This window comes from Malania oleifera, chromosome 13 (assembly GCF_029873635.1).
Source record: "Malania oleifera isolate guangnan ecotype guangnan chromosome 13, ASM2987363v1, whole genome shotgun sequence".
Classification (NCBI taxonomy): domain Eukaryota; kingdom Viridiplantae; phylum Streptophyta; class Magnoliopsida; order Santalales; family Ximeniaceae; genus Malania; species Malania oleifera.
Window position 1 is genome coordinate 6,334,923 of NC_080429.1, and position 19,665 is coordinate 6,354,587.

The window sequence follows — 19,665 nt, forward strand, 5'->3', positions numbered from 1 at the left end:
TTTCATAATGGAAAACCGGCGTACGGGCCGAGATTTTTTTTATGTATTTTGCCGGCGTACGAGCTGTGTTATGTGTGTGATTTGCCGGTGTATGGGCTGTGCTATGATATGATTTTCTGGCATACAGGCCATGCTATGGGTGTGATTTGTCAGCGTACAGGCTGTACTATGATGTGATTTGCCGGCGTACGGGCCGAGTTATGAATGTGATTGCCAACGTACGAGCTGTGCTATGATTGTTGGTGTACAAGCCGAGCTATGATAAAATATGAAATACCGGCGTACGGGCTGATGATTTTTCCGACACACACACACACACACACACACACACACACACACATATATATATATATATGCAAAATGATATGAAAATTTATGATATGAGATATCCATGTATCACAGTTTCAGTATATACTATATGATATCAGAACCTGATTGGCTTGGTATAGGCTAGCACTTGCACGGTACCGTTGCTATGTATCCATGGTCTTCGTGATCATGATATTTGTGTTAACTCCGTTGTACGGAGTGGTGTGAGATTTGATGGTCGATGTGGTTTTTAAGAAGTGTGTGTGATCGCCCCTAGTGTACGGACCAGGTCAAGCAGACCCATCGGACTTACAGACTGTACATTTGACTTGGCAGTGGTCGGCCAACCATTGTCAGGTCCCGCCTTCGAGTCACACAACCCAGTCATGTGAGGGTCATACATGACAACAACTAGCTAACCTACCAGGATGTTTTTATGTTATTATTATTATGATATGAGATGAGATATGTTATGAAAATGCGGTATGTTCTGCCATGTTTTGATATATATATGTTTTCCCAGATTTGACATACAGTTGTTGGATATGTTATGTATGGTATATGTATAACACGATATACTTATGTTGCCACACACTGGTATTAGTTTATTTCCCTTACTAAGAGATGTCTCACCCCTAAACTTTATAAACTTTCCAGGAGCCCAGATAGGAGAGCGGGAAAAGCTCCGCTAATCTAGAGCTGTTGTTTGCTCTTTTTGAAGGGTAAGTTTTGTAAGGACAATTAGATTTTGTGGGAAATGTCCCTAGATATGATTTTTGGGATGTATATATTGAAATACAGTGATTGTAGTGACTCTGGTATATTGTGATATATGATATTGAGATGTATATGATTGTATGTTTCCTGTTGCCTAAGCTTCCGTTGGTTGTTCTGATGTATCCCTAGTACCCACGGGTCCAGGTGGATTATGATTTGCTGAACTGGAATATGAGATATGTGATATTGATGTTATTAAAAAAAAAATGGGAAAATAAGCAGGTCGTCAAAATAACCGAGTTTTCGGATCACGAGAGTTGGAACGACTACCACGTCCTCTACCGCAGTAGCCCCCATGACCACAGTTAGAAGGCTAAAAATTTACAGCCGACTGAAAGGTGGAGTAATATTGCTATTTAGGTTGCTTGGTGGCCATGTTTATAGAGGCAGTAGCTTGAAGGAACTGATTATTATGATTTATTCGTGACTCACAGATGAGAAGCAGTGAGAAAGTTCCTCCAAGGTGATAGGATCATATCGAGAAGTAATTGTTGAAGCCAAGGAATCAAAATCCTGGCCAAGTCCCACAAGCACATAGGTGATTATGTCATCACATTTGAGTGGCTTTCCAGCAAGAGCTAGCTCATCAGCCATTCGCTTGATGGAGAGAAAATATGCATTGGCAGACATAGCGCCTTTTCTAGCATTTGCCAGCTGAGTGCGAATCTGAATTGCTATAGCACGGGAAAGTGAAGAAAAATTTCGTTCAAGTGCAAGCCAGACCTCACGAGAGGTTGTATAAGACATGACTTGAGTGAGAACATCTTCAGTGAGCGAAGTATTGATGGTGGCTAGGACTAAAGAATCCTGACGAAGCCATTGATCATATTGAGGATTGGGAATTTTAATAATAGCACCCGTGCTAGGATGAGGAGCATCAATTTCATTAGAGGGGGGGAGGGATGGGGCAGTAGCAGGGTTAATGGAATTATTGGAAGCAGATGAGGATAAGGAGGAGTCTTCTACGGATGAACAGGTCTCATTGACTTGTTCTTCTACACTTATTAGAGGTTTCATATTTAAATCTTAAAAAAAAAAAAAATTAAAAGTATGAGATTAGATATGGATTGTCTTTCTGTGTAGCTAAAACCTAATGCGAGAGTGAGTGTAACTTGATATGATCATACCTATAGGAGCACCCCCAAAAAAAAATATCACGAAGATGGATGATTACCAAAAATACTAACAAAATGCACAATCATAGTTTTTTTTCCTTGTGCTCCTATATTGTTTAAACTATAGGTTAGGGAAAATCTACTATGTGACATTAGTAATTGGATTGAGATTGTGTAGATATTTCGTTTACTGTCCGGTTGATTGAAGAGAAATTAGGACACATTTAATTGTGAATTTTTTTTTTCATTTTTAGTTTTCTAAAGAATTATAACAATTTATCTTATTTTTAAATTTTTCAAAATTCGTATTAAAAATTTAGAAATAAACAGTTTGCTTAGTTGTGCAAAATGATTTTTTATTTTTTTTATTTGTAGAATTCAAAACAATCACAAAAAGACAAGTTAGGTAGTATATGAAATCATAGTTTTGGGGGTTTGAATTTAATTTACAAAGAATTGGAAAAATTCAATAGATAATTTATACATATCAAAGTCCAACATTCGGATTTCATACTCATAGCAAAGTAAGAGATCAAAATTTGAGAAAATAATAAAAAGAGGCTTTCAAACTTTCTTATATAAATTTAGAAAATTTGAAACAGGATGATATTTTTGTTTATTTAAAAAATGAAAAATAAAATGTAAAAATATTTTCCCAAGTCAAAACATTTTATTATTATTCATTTATTTTATACAAAAGTTGGAAAACTAAAAATTTAGTCAACTTTTTTTATTTTTTTTATAATTATTGAAAAATTAAAATGAGAAACAAAAATTATTTTCCATAACTAGATGAGTCATTGAATTTTTCTCAAGTCCGGCCTCTTGTTTGATTTGCTTTATTAGAAAAAAAAAAAGGATAAAAAAATATACAAATATACTTTTTAGAAAAATGATGTGATCTTTTTATGATTATTTGAAAAAAATGAAATGAAAAATGAAAATTATATTTCTCAAATTAACTCCTCTCTTATTTTCCCTCTTGTTCGGCTTCTCTCAATTCTCACTAAAAATAAAAGAAACTATATATATATATATTTCTCTTTTCTCTTCATTTCTTTTCTCCCATTACTTCTTTTTCTCTTCTCACAACTTCTCTCCTTTTGGCACTTCTCTCCAACCAAACGGAGTAGTATTGCTTCAAAAGAAAAGGCTTAAATTTTTTGGCAATGACCATTGATCAAACATGCTGAAAATGTTTATGCATCCAAGTACAAGTGTTGGGGAAACCTGAAGGGCAGCCAAAGTCTCTAAAAGAGAAATTATCATTACAAAATCTGGAAACTTGAGAAGAACCTAGAACTTAACAAACTTTCATAATAAAATGGTACATCAGAAAACAAGAAATTCCCACCCTCTCTCTCGTTCTTATAGTTTATCTTCCATATATAAGGTTCCTCGTCTTTGATATCATAATCTAGGAGGAAACTCTGAGCAAAGGTATTACTAGAATTGATAGACTCCATATGTCATTGCAACATTTTCAATTACTTACAGGAGGCAAGACAGTAATGAAGCAACTGCTACAAATTTCCCTAACATACTAGTACTAAGAGGAAGAATGTTGCACAAACATCTACAGAACACGGCATTCTGGGAGCATAAAATTTACATGGTACACTTACAATACACAACATGAGGAATTTAGCCTTGAACCATCACAAACCAAATATGTGATCGTTCGGCCCAAATATAGCAGCATTAAACTGTCTCGCATTCAAGTCACTACCATCCAAAGCAGAACCAAATCGATCGAGCCATTGGGTTGGGCTTGGGTTTTCAGTCTCCTCCACCCACTCTGAAGTCATATCAATGTCATCAAATTGTACAGGATCAGATTCTGACTTTGTTCTCATCTGTTTTGCTAACTTGAGGTTGTAATTTATATAGACAAGGTCATTCAGTGCTTCTTTATCAATCTTATTGCGTTTCTCTGAGTGGATTTGCTGGAATGTGCTCCAGTGCCTCTCAAAGGTAGAAGTGCTGCAAACTTGACTAAGTATCCTAACAGCAACACGTTGCAACACAGGCGCAGAATCACCATACTGCTCCCACCAAAGCCCTACAAGATTATTCATCATGCATTTCAAAATTCATAACAAAAAAAATGCTACAGAATCCACAGGAAAACGCATGCACATGTACACATGACCTTCTCTCACTCTTATTTTTTTGGTCCAAATGCAGTTTTCCTGACGAAACTTCTCTCCTGTTTATTAGGGTTTTGATCTTGTATATTAGGCAAGACTCAAAGAGTGTCTGACAGATGACTGGCCAAGACAACAGTTAAATCCTAATGCTCACTAATGCATGAGTCTCAGTATACAGATGTGTAACTAAAAAAGAAAGGTGTTTTAGCAATTTGATAGCTATGTGACTTCTGTCCAACATGACAGCAGCACCACCACAACAGCACAAGATTGTGTATTATACTTATTAGAGGTTAGGTTATAAATGTCTTTTACTATTATTATTATTGAGTGTAAAAAAGGGCAGCCTGGTGCACAAAGCTCCCGCGTTTGCGGGGTCTGGGGATTATTGAGTGTGTTAGTATGTTAATTAGTGAGAGTTAGTGAGGTTATTATTGTCATTAGAATGTATTTAATTTGTGTTAGAAATAGAGAGAGACCTATCTTCAAGTTAGGTCATTCACTTCAATCAAATCTTAACATGATATCAAAGCACGATCCTATCTAAACCCTATTTCCCTCAGCCGTCACCGGAAAACACCATTCCTGCGGCTGTTCTTCCCAGATCCACCATCGCCAGGGGGCACTCCACACACCCCCACACGCCGGCCAAATGCCAGCAAGGCCGACTTCATGCGTCGGCGCATGAGTGAAGTTCCGGCCACTTTTTTTCTTTTTTTTTCCTTCTGCCATGCTCTAATTCCTTCTTTAGACTATATTATCAAGCAGTTAGGTCAGTTTTTGCTAAAAAATTCAACCTTTTTCGATCATGCACTCGCGGTATTCCGTTAATTTCTGTTCAGGGTTTGTGAAAGCTTCCTTGTGAATTTTTTGGAGTCGTGGCAGTGTTCATATGTTCAGTTTTGAGGCTGGGGCAGTGCTATATCCATCGGTGGGTTGTTCACCTCGTCCGTGGTTGCGTCAGTGCTTCACATGGTTTGTGATTGTTCTTATTGTTGATTTTTCTACTTGTTTATAGTGTGGCTGTTGATTTGTGAGTGTCGTGGCAGTGCTATATCCATTGGTGAGTTGTTGACCTCGTCCGTCATTGTGTCCGTTCTTCACATAGTTTGTGATTGTCCCCAATTAGTTTTGATTGTTCTTCTTGTTTTGGTGTGATTACTGATTTGTGAGTGTTGGATGGAATCTATGAATCCCAAAAATTTGTTTCCTACATCACTGCCGCAAATAACGACTCAAAAGTTATATGAAAAGAACTATGTTCAATGGTCTAAAGCTGTTCAGATTTATTTCTTGCTCCAATCTGATTCTTCTGATGAGAAGAGAAAGACATGTGGGTTCAGGAAGATGCCTCAATTGTTTCCCTTTTATGGAATTTGATGGAGCCACAGATTGCACAGATATGTATGCATCTAGATACGTGCAAGGAGATTTGGGATTATGTCAAATTGCTATACTCTAGTAACATTACATGTACGTATGATTTATCCCAGAAGTACTTTCAGTTACAAGAAGGAGATAGGAGCAATGCAGATTATTTTGGAGAGATGAAGCGTATTCATGAGGAGCTTAACGTCGTGCAACCTACAACTGCCCATGTTCGTGAGATGCGGAAGCAGAGGGAGCAGATGATAGTTCTTTGTGTTCTAGTAGGCTTAAGACCAGAGTTTGAGGCAATTCAGTCCCAAATACTGAGTAGTGCCAAGCTGCCATCATTTGCTGATGTTTATTCTCATGTCCTTCATGCTTCCTTTAGCACGCATTCTCCAGCTCTTGCATTTGGCTCTGAGAGGACAGCCTTTGCTACACAGAATGATTCTAGTTTTCTACCAAACAACCGCAAAAGTTATTGCAGTGGTTCGAGTAGTCATGGTGGTACAGACACACAAGGCAGAGATACTCCTTGCAAGTGCACTCATTGTGGACGGAATAATCATACTATTAAGCAGTGCTGGGATCTTCACGTCAGAATTTCACGTGTTGCCAATGCAGCCACCACTGACTTCACACCTTTGGAGGCAGCCATGTAGCCACCACCGACTCCTCACCTTTGGGGTCGAGTGGAGGGCAATGTACTGTCTCTATGTCATAGGAAGAGTATTCCAAGTTCCAACAGTATCAAGCGTCACAAGAAGCTTCTCTTCCCATTGCATCTCTTGCCCAAACAGGTAAGCACACAGTATATTTATCATCCAGTACTTCTCCTCCCAATCCTTGGGTCATCCACTCTGCTGCCACCGATCATATCATAGGTAAAACTAGCATTTTCTCCACTCTTCAATGTCCTAAAAATTTACCTTGTGTCTTGTTGATGGATCCACTACTGCAATCAAGGGAATTAAGACTGTAAATCTCACTTCTTCTATTTCTCTTCCTTCGGTTTTATATATGCCCAAATTTCCTATCAATCTTATGCCCATTAGCAAAATTACTAAATCCATCAATTGTTCAGGGACATTCTTTCCTAATTATGTAGTTATTCAGGATTTGAAGAAGATTGGCGAAGGGCGTGAAGCTAGTGGACTCTATCACTTTGAGTTGCTATCTCCTTCTACTGCCTGCACTACTGCTGCCACACCTTTCCAAATTCATTGTCGCCTGGGTCATCCTTTATTGGAAAAGTTAAAATGTCTTGTTCCTAGTTTGAGTTCTGTTTCTAGTCTCGTTTGTGAGTCTTGTCAGTTGAGAAAGCACTATCATGTTTCTTTCGCTTCCTAAGTCAATAAACAGGCTACAAGCCCTTTTATGTTACTTCATTCACATGTCTGGGATCCTAGTAGGGTGCCCAAGTTGGGTTTCCGGTACTTAGTGATCTTTGTGGATGATTATTCAAGAATGACTTGGTTATATTTAATAAAATATCGTTCTAAGTTATTTCATGTATTTTGTGTCTTTTGTTTTGAAATAAAGACTCAATTTGGTTTTTCCAATTCGAATACTTTGAAGTGATAACGCTAAAGAGTTTTTCAGTGCACAATTCACTACTTATATGACTCAATTTGGTATTATTCATCAATCATCCTATGCCCACACTCCTCAACAAAACGGGGTTGCAAAGTGGAAAAATAGACATCTTCTTGAAATCACTCGCACTTTACTTTATCAAATGCATGTACCTAAAGTGTTTTGGAGTGATTTTGTACTTTTTGCTTATTATCTGATTAACATCCTCTGTTCTTAGTTGTAAAACTCCCTACTCCATTCTTTTTCCTAATTTACCTTTATATTCTCTCCCTCCTCATATATTTGGGTGTGTGTCCTTTGTTCATCAACTAACTCTTGGGTTGAATAAGTTGGATCTTTGTGTTATAAAATGTGTCTTTCTAGGCTACTCATATACTCAAAAGGGATATTGTTGTTTTAGCCCTATGCTGCATCTCTTCTTTGTTTCTTTTGATGTTATCTTCTTTGAGTCTACACCTTACTACAACCAGTCACTGAGTGCTTGATGGAGATCAACATGCACATTGAGTATCTTTCACGGATATTGTCACACGTGGACGACCACCCGAAGTCCGCCATTAGATGTGAACTTTATTTGCAACAATTGCAGCTTCTCTTGGAAGCTAAGAGGATGACAACTTGCAAGTCAAAGTGTCTTGCCTTCTTTATTTTACTTTTGTATTTTCTTTAAATCTCTTAAGAAGTCATGTGCTAGTCCTGTGCAAGCTCGTGTAAGGCTATAAATATGGCATCACTTGTATTGTAAAGATCATTGCATTATCAATTAAAAAGAAGCCTTTTCTTCGACTTGTGAATTTTGTTCCTCTCCTTGTGAGTGAGTAGTGTGACACTACATTCCGTCTCCTCGGAGATTGAGTGGTGAGAGACCATGGCAACATCAACATCATCATTCCACACTACTTTCATAGCCCACAGCCACAACCTTACTCAAGATTCATTCTTGTCTCAAGATTTCGAAGGATCAACAAGCTTATTCATGGTGTGAATCGAGTATTTGTGTGTCTTGGTGTTTGTCATTCCAATAATTTGGTAAGCTCGTTTCAATTCCTTGTTTGTGACCATCTAATACAGCCCCTAAAGGTACCTTGTAAGCCTTGAAACTCAACCCAAATACTTGATTAAAAAACCTTATTTATTCTCTTTGAATCTTCCTAAATTTTCTACCCAAATGCTTGATTGAAAAACCTTATTCATTCTCTTTGAATCTTCCTAGATTTTCAGCATGAACATGCTTGCTAGTACTGTGCTTAGGTATATTTGATACGTATGCTAGGACTTGTGATCTCGGACTTTTAATATAACATGTTTTAAGTGAACTTGATTACTTGAACGAAATGATCAACTAAGGGTTTCTAACCAAATCATATACGTTTTCAAATATGTTTGTGATGTTCATGCTTGGTTGATTCATTTCTTCCCATAGATTGTGATATTGTGTGTGTGCTACAAAGAGGGTCAACCGTAGGACTAAGGCTTCTTAGAACCGTCCTCCATCAACGCTTCTAAGCTCAATAAGTCTCTTCCTTTGCCTAATCTTTTATATTCTACATTGTTGTCCTTGCCTAACCAACCATCTGAGTATCCATGGAGTTGAGTCTTTCTCATCGCCTTGATCATCCTAATTTGCAGGTGTATTCACGATAGCAGCTCCAAGAAAGAGAGTCCCTCTAGTTTCTACTACCACACCTTTGGTTTCCTTGTCCGATGATCATACTTTCCATGATTTTGATCCACCTATTGTTGTTCGGAAAGGTAAACGCACATGTACTCAACACCCCATTTCCAACTATGTTTCTTATGACTCCTATCACCCTCCTATTATTGTTTTGTCACTGCTTTATCATCTACCATCCTTCCTAAATCTGTTTTGGAAGCCTTAGCCCATTTAGGATGGAGGGATGCTATGATTGAAGAGATGAATGCTTTACATGACAATGGTACTTTGGATTTGATACCTCGTCCTCCTGACAAGTTTGTGGTAGGTTGTCGCTAGGTTTACACTATGAAAGTCAACTTTAATGGTTCTCTAGTTCGTCCAAAGGTCTGTCTTGTTGCTAAGGGATACACTCAGGTGTATGGTCTAGATTATTATGATACTTTTTCTCCGATTGCCAAATTTACATCAATACGTCTGCTCATCTCATTGGCTACGACTCGTTACTAGCCTCTACATCAACTAGATGTGAAAAATGTCTTCTTGCATGGTGACCTTGAGGAGGATGTTTATATGGAGCAACCACCTAGGTTTGTTGCTCAAGGGGAGTTAGGCTTAGTGTGTTGGCTTAAGAAAGCTTTATATGGTTTAAAACAATCTCTTAAAGCACAGTTTGGTCGTTTCAGTGTTGTAGTACTTGAGTTTGGTCTTCAAAAGTGTGATGTGGATCATTCTGCGTTTTATCGTCATACTCCATCGGATAGGATCCTTCTTGTTATTTATGTGGATGATATTGTTATTACAAGTGATGATGATAAAGGTATTCAAAGTCTCAAACTTTTTATACAAACTAAGCTTTAGATCAAAGATTTGGGACCATTGAAATACTTATTGGGTGTAGAAGTATCTAGATTTTGTATCGGAACTATCGTATCATAAAGGAAGTATGTTCTTGATCTGTTTGATGAAACTGGCTTGTTGGGATCTAAATCGGTTGATACACCCATGGATCCTAACAGCAAATTAATGTCGGATATGGATGATTTGCTAACTAATCCTAAACAATACCAGAGACTTGTTGGAAAGTTGAATTATCTCACAGTTGCTTGGCCGGATATATCTTTTGCAATAAGTGTTGTGAGTCAATTTCTAGATTCTCCGAGGACAAGCCATTGAGATGTAGTAATTCCCATCTTGAGATATCTCAAAGGTGCACCTAGGAGAGGTCTTTTATGTCGTGATCAGTATCACACTTATATCCATGGATATAAAAAAGCAGATTGGGTTGGATTGCCTTTTGATCATAGATCCACCACCGAGTACTATATCTTGGCTGGTGGTAATTTGGATTCTTGGAAAAGTAAGAAACAAACTGTGGTGGCAAGGTCAAGTACTGATTCAAAATATAGAGCTATGGCTCTCACTACATGTGAACTTGTTTGGTTGAAGAACATGTTGGAAAAAATAGGTTTTTTGCATTCTCAGCCTATGAAATTGATGTGTGATAATCAAGCTACTCTTCATATTGCCTCCTACCCAGTTTTTCATGAGTGAACGAAGCACATTGAAGTTGATTGCCACTTTGTTCAGGAGAAACTAGTGCAAAAGCTCATTACAACCGCTCATGTGAAGTCGTACATGAAGCTTGCTGATTTTTTTTTTACCAAAGCATTGGGGGGTGCTCGTGTTTAATTCATTTGTAACAAGCTAAGAGCTTATGACATTTATGCTCCAGCTTGAAGGGGACCGTTAGAGGTTATATATATCTTTTAAAATTATTATGATTATTATTGAGTGTGTCAATATGTTAATTAGTGAGAGTTAGTAACGGTATTGTTGTTATTAAAATGTATTTAATTTGTATTATAAATAGAGGGAGAGACCTATCTTCAAGTTAGTTCATTCATTTTAATCAAATCTTAACAATACCCAAGATACTACATCAATTTTTCTTTGCTTTTGAATACTTATATAGAAACAGATCACGTATCCAAATCACCAATAAGGCATAACAAGTCTGATAAAGTTAGTAATCATAGACCCCAAAAAATCTAAGTGAAAATTGAAAAATTAATCATTTTAGTTTCTATAAAAAAAATTTCTGTGATAATTGTGGAAGTTGTCAAACATATTAACAGTTATTCCAAATTTCAGCTTTTCTCTCAGCAAAAGAGGAAAAATATGATGTCAACAATCCCAAGTTTGGTGGAAAATAATATTCTAATTTTATAAGAATTGATTTTCTATCAGGTCAATTCAAAAATTTTATCATAATGGAACAGGTAGTCCTGGAATATCCAAGTTGCAACTACATGGTCCTCATAGAACTGAGGTTCTAGTGGCAGTTTCACTCAGCTTAGAACATTTGGCCAGATTGAGGAGAACCACTTTGTACCACAATTGGGATTTACACTGATATGCAGCAAGGGGAAGTGTATGAAGTGTTTCTTGTCCAAAGTTTCACTATCACATATAATACGTAGGGTACAAATTTGTAATACATACCAGGGGGGACTGTATCACGTGCCTCCCTAGCTAGGTTGCAACCAAACATCCCACTTGCTCTTGTAAATAAAAAAATTTGATTGGTAATGTCACGCCTCATTTCAGGAATTGGTAGTAGTTTCTCCAGAACTTTGAAAAAGTCTTCTTTTATAGATCCAATATACTTGGTTTCTGGATTATATTGAATACTGGGGTTCAAAAATGCTGCCGCCGCATGCAGAGGTGAATGGAGCAGATTCTGCCACCTTCCGTCTACTATATCTAGAAATGTCTTGCATTTATGTTCGTCCATAATGTAGTATGTCCTTATTGATTCCTTGGCCCTGGTCATCAATTCATATATATACCCCACAGCAGGCTTTCCCCCAGATACTTCCCTCAACACTTTCAAGAAAGGCTCAGAAATGGCCACACTCTCATCCACTGCCCTCCAGAAATCACTATCATCAAGAATGGCAATACAGGATATGCTCTGCGGTTTACTTGTGTACAAGGAGTTTGCAGAATATTCAGGACTATTGAACATATGCTTCAATCTTGACTTTTGCTTCAGGAGAGATTGCAACGAGAGAAAGTTGGAAACGGACTTTGTGATACCAGTCCTAATGAGTTCCTGTCCCCCAGTGAACTTTTTCATCAGATCAAGCATTGATGCATTATTGTATATAAACTTTGAAATTGTCTGTGCTTGTATGATACATCTGTTCACCCAGTCTATCTTAGAAAAGTCATCCAAGATTACATTCAAACATTGAGACGCACAAGGCGAGACAAAAATGGTTCCATAGTTCTGCAAAATATGGTTTACTATACCAGGATAGTTGAGGGTGCTGTCCATGATTATTTGCACTACATTTTCAGGGCCAAAATCTTGAATGACAGAGTCAATTAGATCAGCAAGGCATTTTGTGTTCTTAAAATATGAGGATGCATCAACAGATTTGTGGAAAAAGGTTCTGGAAGGCGATGAAACTAAAAAATTAATTAAAGCTCTTGACTTGTTGTCTGTCCATGTGTCTGCAATGATGGTACATCCTGTGGTAGACCATTCCTTCTCAATATCTTTTGATTGTAGGCTCACTTCAGACTTAATTCTTTCCAACCATGTAGTCTTTAGGGTTTCAGGAGATGGTCCTCTAAAACCATGACCACACTTTCCTACTGCATCAATCATTAGCTGATATGACGAAGAGCGGGCTACACTAAAATCCAGCTTATTTTCAAAAAAGAACAGAGCAATACTTCTCTCTGCATTTTCTTGATCACTTAGAGAGCAAGGTTCAACTGTTGTGATAGGAGGGAAAACTTTAGTAATGGGGGATGTGGGCTCCACAGATACAAGAGCCTTACTTGCAGAGAAATTTCCAACAGATTTAGTTTCCGTTGGCTTTGTCTTCTTAGTACCAGAAGATTCTTTTCCATCTTCCTTTAATGCTATTATAGCCCTTACTTTATCAGTAACATCATCCCTTACTTTGCTGCATGGGTTTACACCTTTGCTAGGAAGCCGAGATAGATGATGCTTTAGTCTACTAATGCCACCATTCAAAATTCTAAGGCAGAACTTGCACCTCACCTTGTTCCCATCTAACTTCTCAGCATATTCCCAACAAATATCTTTTTCCCGAACCACTGCCAGAAAATAAATAGAATATATCAATATTTTTCATAAATACATTTGGCTGTTAATAGTTTTTTTTCTTTATTTTCATTATATTTGACCTCAAAAACAAACTTCCAAGAGAAACTTGATTAAATTCATGCAGGAAGTTATCCTTCCAATAGAATACACGGAATAATTCTGATTCTGAGTATGTAAAAGAGATGAACATATCTAAGTGTGCTCTGCACCATTAAAGAGAATGGCAGAAGCTTGGCTTATGGCTGTAAAAGTTCGGGCTTGGTTTTTTTTTAACAATACTGATATCCTTGAACTTGGTTTGACATACAAACAAGCTCAAGCCATTAAATTAGGCTTGTTTCCAAAATATGTTATTTTGAAATAATTTGAAATGGTTGTTTTATAAATATTTTCATTCTACATAAACTACTACAACAACAATAAGCTAAGTCCCGCTAGGTGGGGTCGGCTACATGAATTCTTTTTCTCAAATTCACCCAATTGAGAGCATTTTCTTCTACAAGATTAAGGGTCTCTACCTCATTCCAATTTATTTTAGGACTACTTCTACACCTTTTCATGCTAGAAACAAATATTTTCATTCTACATAATTATGAGAAAGAATGAACTACTTCTTAACCATGGTTATTGTACAGACTCTGTGTAGACTATAGAGTGGCCTTGTATATAACTTCTATGAGTTTGTAATCGAAGCAAATCAATTCCAAGAGCTCCTACCCCATCTCTGGGAGCTTGGAATTGGGAACTTGTATTCATATTTGTGCGGATTCAGACAAAATGCAGTACAAAATTGAATGAATTTCATCCAAATCCACACAAATCTAAATCTAAGGCCCCGAAATCCATGCTACCAAACACAATCTTAAGTTTCTAACTTTTAAACAGGTAATTGCTTTCAGAGTAAAAACACATGAGTGCAATGATCCAAAGTTAGATTTAACATCTATCGTCAGAATTTAAATCAGAATACACTTGATCAACGAAATTTGGCATAGATAACGTTTTCGACATTAATTTATTAAACAGTAAGAAGCATGGACTTACTGATGATACAGGAAACGTTATCCCCTCTTTTCTCTGTCCTAGCGAAGATCAACCAACATTTGTAAGAAGTCCACATAACAAATGTAGAGCATGAACTCCCACAAGAATCAAAATCAATATACTGGAAAATGGTAGTGCTTAAAATGAATGTATCAATCAACTTTGGAAAAAAGCATGGAGGCAGCTCCAGCGAGACAATCCCGTGCAAAATGGTAATAATTGAATTAGATGGTAAGCAAATGATTACATAGTGAATTAACATTAATCCACACAAACTGCAATAAGTCTGGCTCATGTCAATTAACAGAAAGAGCAATAAGCTTCAGCATACAATTAAGAATGCTGTGTATTTCATATGAAGGATAATGTCTAAGCCAGCATAAACAAAAGAAAATGCTTCAACTTGAGGAATGCACAAAAATGATTTATAATTTCCAACCTCCAAGATCCTTTATGAAGGAGAGTCAGAATCAAAATAACAATGCATCATTTTATTTACAGCTTGAGCAAGCGAAAAAAAAAAAAAAGAACAGTGAAATTAAAAAGAAATACATGAATGAATAAAAAACCTGCAGCATATATAATCTTTAAATGACATGTTAATCCAATTTTGAAGCTTATGCCACACAGGTTCCGACTCCAGAGCATTTGGGCAAGTTTAGTAAATTCAAGTTTTTGAAAAAATAGATGCCAATGAATTTGCGATATAATCCAGTACTTTCAATTAAATCTCAAGAATTCAATTTCCCTAAGAATGCATAAGTTACACTGTTCACCAAGCTCAATGAGATTTATCCCATAAAGAACAGTAGCCAAACTCTCTCTATCTCTCTCATATAGTCATAGGAAATTAAAAAAAAAGAGCAAAAAAAAAGCAGCTGCATTTCTGACTCAATTAAAACATTAATACTTCGTTTGGCAGCCACCAGCCGAGAAGACGGCCGAGAGTACAATTGAACAGGAAGTAAAAGTGTAAACTTCTAGTTTTTTTTCTCTACTTTTACTCCGCTTTCTCGGCAGCCAAACAGAGTATAAATCCTTCGACGCCATCGACAAATTAGTAAATAAATATTCCACACTCTGCACCATTGCTGCACCAAACCTAACATAAAATTTCTGCTAACTCGACATCAAAATGCTTCCAAAAGCAAAGAAAACAGCTTTGATTTTTTAAAAACAGAAAGAAACGAAAGCAAAACGGAAAAGTTCAAAGAATCGAAGAAAGGAAATCGGAGAGAAAATAGCGAGAAAATCATTGGGGACTTACAGAGAAAGAAGGGAGAGATTGATCTTCTCGACGGAGAGAAAAACGGAGGCTGCAGATTCAGGAATTATCGATTTATCGCGATATTTTGAGGGGTTAGGGTTTTTGTCATCTCCTTCGTCTTCGTTTCGAGCAAGGGTCCATTTCTTTTTTTTCCGTTTTTAAATATTTTTATTTTTATTTCTCTTTTATCTTTACTTTTCAATTTGCTTTTAGGCGATTTTAACTTCTTCCGGGGCGATATCTCGCCGATATATTGGCAAAATCTGGGCTCTGTTGCGTTTGCGGAGCAATGGAGGAGATGAGGCGACGTCGTTGCGACGCATCCGAACGACGTCGTTTGAGCTGGGTAAACGGGAAAAAAGAAAAGAAACACAGGGAAGCCTTCACTGTAAACTTATCAGAGCCAGGTTTCGATCCTGGGACCTGTGGGTTATGGGCCCACCACGCTTCCGCTGCGCCACTTTGATTTGAGTAATTGTAGCTTAGGAAATATTAAAAGAAACTTAATTTTTTCCGCTGGCCTCGAAATTCAAAAGATGACCAAAATGAAAAGCCTTCCGACCTGCCGGAATCGAACCAGCGACCTAAGGATAGCTTCCGGGTTTGTGACCCACTACAGTCCTCCGCTCTACCAACTGAGCTAAGGTCGGAGTTGCATTGACTCTGTGCATAACTTTTTATCTTTTCAATTGAAAGTAGGCGTTTAAAACTAAAAAAGAGCCAAAGTAAATGATACGAAAACAGTCGAAACACAGAAAAAAAATATATATCCGACCTGCCGGATTCGAACCAGCGACCTAAGGATGGCTAACAGTGTAACCAACTACAGTCCTCCGCTCTACCAACTGAGCTAAGGTCGGATGCTTGACGTTGGGAACTGTGCTATATTTCTCATTGGCTAACTGTTATGAATGATACAGCTACAGGACCAATCCAATGCAAAGCATGCCATAGACGCCACGGCCTCAAATTTGACTCCTTTATTTTGGCCCGTGCCGCCATGCGGATTGGAGCTTTATGAATTTTAGTGTCCATTTGAAAATTGGGTTTTGTTGTTTGTGTGTCATGAAATAGAAGTATTTTACTTAGAAATTACTTTGGCGAAAATATGGTAACAAAGTGAATTTTTTTTTTCTTTTTTTTTACATAAGAACTCTAACCACCAACGAGCTCTTCGAACCCCCTTGATGCGGAACCAAACTTACGAATTAGTGTCCTCCACCCCCAAGTCTCACTGATTAAGGTAAAGTCCGGACGCAGACATGACTTTCATCCATCAGTTGGACGTTCAATCAACCCAACCCTCGGGACACATCTTCATTATCATTTACGGTCCTCGATGACTCACAGAACGAACTCTCACTATCTACGGTCATCGCTAACTCACAGACTAAACTTTCTCCATCCATAGGTACCGCTAGCTCCGTGAATGTATCTACCTGAAATTGAACCTCTGATACTCCTTTTTACGTGTTAATGTCTTTCCATCGCGTCATGCTTATGAAAGCTTTACACAGTGAATACTCTGTTCTTACTTATTATTGAGATAAATTTAAGTTTTTATTAAATAAGAATAGTAACATTGATTTTGTTCATGTCAAAAATTAAACTTTCAAGCTTCAACTCAATGGTAATTACTTTCAATTAAGAATAAGAGAATTTAAAAAATCTTTAGTGACATTTGCGGGGTCTTTTTTGATATTTAAGTTAATGCGAAAAAATAATAACAGGCAAATAAACTTATAGATGTTACATGAACTGTATCTTACTATATTATCTATGGTCTATACTTCACAATCCAAATTATATAATCTATGGCACGCATGTATGGTTTTATGACATGATATATCTCAATGTATTTTTGGTTTTTTGACGTGACATCTCAGTGTAACTTGTATGGTCTTAAAGTGTGACCTTTCGATATCTATTATATGGCCCTATGTTGTGGCATCCCGACATAAATTATGACTGTCTTGGATAGTCTTGCCTCATCTTGTATAGCCTAATTGCAGACTTATCATATATTCTTTCTGGATTAGCTCAACTATAATAATCAAAGAAATCCTCCCCTCTAAACCTAAAGTATATTCTATATAATAATAATAATAATAATAATAATAATGGGTTATGCCTCTTCATTTCATTCCTTAATTTCTCAAGAATAAAACTCTTTTTTAATTTCTTATAAAACTAAAGGTTCACTCATCAAGCAGCCAATAAATTATGGGAGAAAACATAACAATTTTTCTTTAGATAAAATATGATAAAAAACTTTATTAAGTTATATTGTCAGTTGGCTTAATCTAATGTTTTGTTTACCACTCGTAATATGTGAGCCACCAAGATAGGTGGGTTTTAGTTGATGTAAAAGACAAAGCTTAATGTTTTTAAAAAAAGTTGTATAACAATTTCATACAAATCGTCACAAAAATCTTATGTTAATTTTAAGGAAATAAAGCTGTCGATTTTTTTAAATTATTATACTGTTGTTGTGATAATTAATCGCGACCAAACCTATTCAAATTATGGGTTCAAAACTCCCTTTTAATTAAACAGTCAATTTTGATTTTAATTTGCAGTTATGGCTTATCAAATGTTAAAATGAATTATCAATTTTTGGCCTTAAAACAAATTCAATTTTGACTATTCAAAAATCACAATCATTTGTAAGATTTATTTTTTCTATTTTTTGAGAATTAGCCTCTAAACTAATTATGCAAATTGCCTTCTCCCTCCAACAAAAGAAGCCCTATATAATTATTTATGACACGAACACTATTTCCCTTTCTCCCTTTTGCTACAACATAACCATGTTATTATCATTGACTAGTCATGGGTATGTACTATGCGTGCGCTCCAAACCTCCCCATTTTTAAAAAAATTTTAAAAATTATAGCGAAAATAGTAAATAATTAAATAATATAAGGTCAGTCTAGGATAACAATAAATGGTTATAGGGGTATTTTAGAATAATTATGGGTAATTATAGGGATACATTTTATATTATTATAAGGATTCTTTATGATAGTTGTGAGTAGTTAAAAGAGCATTTTGCAATAATCATTGATTGTTATAGGGATGAATTTGATATATATATATTTTTTTAAAAAGACATCAAAGGAAGAATTCCCTTTATAGTATTAGAGATGTTTCTTCAGTTTAAGTGTGCAACCTACATTTAATTTTAAGTTGTTAAATCTTGGTGATAGAATGTTGAGTACTAATTAGCAATAATTTAATTTTAGAACAATATATTTCAATGCTTTAGCTTGTAAATCTAACTTCTGCAAAATTGTGATACATTTTCCCCTTGTAATTTATTTTTACTACAATTAAGAAAATCCTTAATTATTAATTCAGTGTGCTTATTTTTCAGTAAAGAATTCATCACCATCTTTTCAATACTATATAACTTCCACGACCAATTGATTAAATAGTTATCATTCAAGTGTGTCCTTAGTTAAAGATTTGATATTTTAGATACTTCAAAACCATTTGATTAACTATCCTTAGAAGCTCATAACTATATATATATTTTATTGAGGGATATTTTTTTTAGGAAAACTTTATATTCAGTGTTTTGATCTTTGAAATACATATCGTCAATATGTATATATGTTATAATGTCCCCCTTTCGGGCGTCGTCACTTAACCTTGTGGGCCTTGCGCCTGTGGCAACAACGGGTACCTATCAGAGCACTCACTAAGATTGAGGCGTTACGTATCTCCGTCCCTCAATTCAGCAAGCCCCCAGGCGGAAAGTCTTACTTCGCCACAATCATTCATAAGCGAGAGTTACCAAGGATCGGGGTAACTAGCCCTTTGCTCTAATACCAAACTGTAACGACTTTCTATTTAACTGGGTTTTATATATATATATATATATACTATGACATTTAACATGCTCTGATACCATACTAGATTAAACCCAATCATCAACCTAAGCAGCGAGAAGCATAAATCAAATAAACATATCCATATATAATTATATACAATACCAGAGTGTTAGAATGTATCCTCAATATATATATATATATATATATTTATATATATATATATATATATATCTGTTTTCCCAAAACACCCTCAACTGGCTAGGGTTATACAAAATATTCCCACAATACTCACTTCACTGTCAGGGCAATACTGAAGTCCCTCTATCTACGAGCTTGGTTTGCTCGCCTACCTGGATCACTTGAAAAATAATTCAACACTGGAATGAGTCAACGCTCAGTAAG

General features: G+C 36.3%; 1 protein-coding gene and 2 non-coding genes across 5 annotated transcripts; all 3 read right to left on the reverse strand.

The window, feature by feature from the left end:
• Window positions 1–3,632: 3,632 nt before the first annotated feature.
• LOC131145956 (uncharacterized) lies at window positions 3,633–15,558 on the reverse strand. Of its 3 annotated transcripts, none has more exons than XM_058095133.1 (4): window positions 15,428–15,558; window positions 14,161–14,193; window positions 11,475–13,106; window positions 3,633–4,263 (listed from the first exon to the last, which is right to left on the reverse strand). In XM_058095133.1, coding segments are annotated over exons 2-4 (2,037 nt in total). In that variant the 5' UTR covers window positions 14,162–14,193; window positions 15,428–15,558; the 3' UTR covers window positions 3,633–3,859. The 3 variants fall into 3 exon arrangements, with proteins under 3 accessions (XP_057951116.1, XP_057951115.1, XP_057951117.1); XM_058095132.1 differs by having other exon boundaries at window positions 14,161–15,276; window positions 15,428–15,533; XM_058095134.1 differs by having other exon boundaries at window positions 14,161–14,198; window positions 15,428–15,495.
• A 425-nt stretch (window positions 15,559–15,983) lies between these two features.
• On the reverse strand, window positions 15,984–16,077 carry TRNAY-GUA (transfer RNA tyrosine (anticodon GUA)). The gene is made up of 2 exons: window positions 16,041–16,077; window positions 15,984–16,019 (listed from the first exon to the last, which is right to left on the reverse strand). It is a non-coding gene; the product is annotated as a tRNA-Tyr (tRNA).
• A 119-nt stretch (window positions 16,078–16,196) lies between these two features.
• Window positions 16,197–16,287, reverse strand: TRNAY-GUA (transfer RNA tyrosine (anticodon GUA)). The gene is given in 2 exon segments: window positions 16,197–16,232; window positions 16,251–16,287. It is a non-coding gene; the product is annotated as a tRNA-Tyr (tRNA).
• Window positions 16,288–19,665: the final 3,378 nt, after the last annotated feature.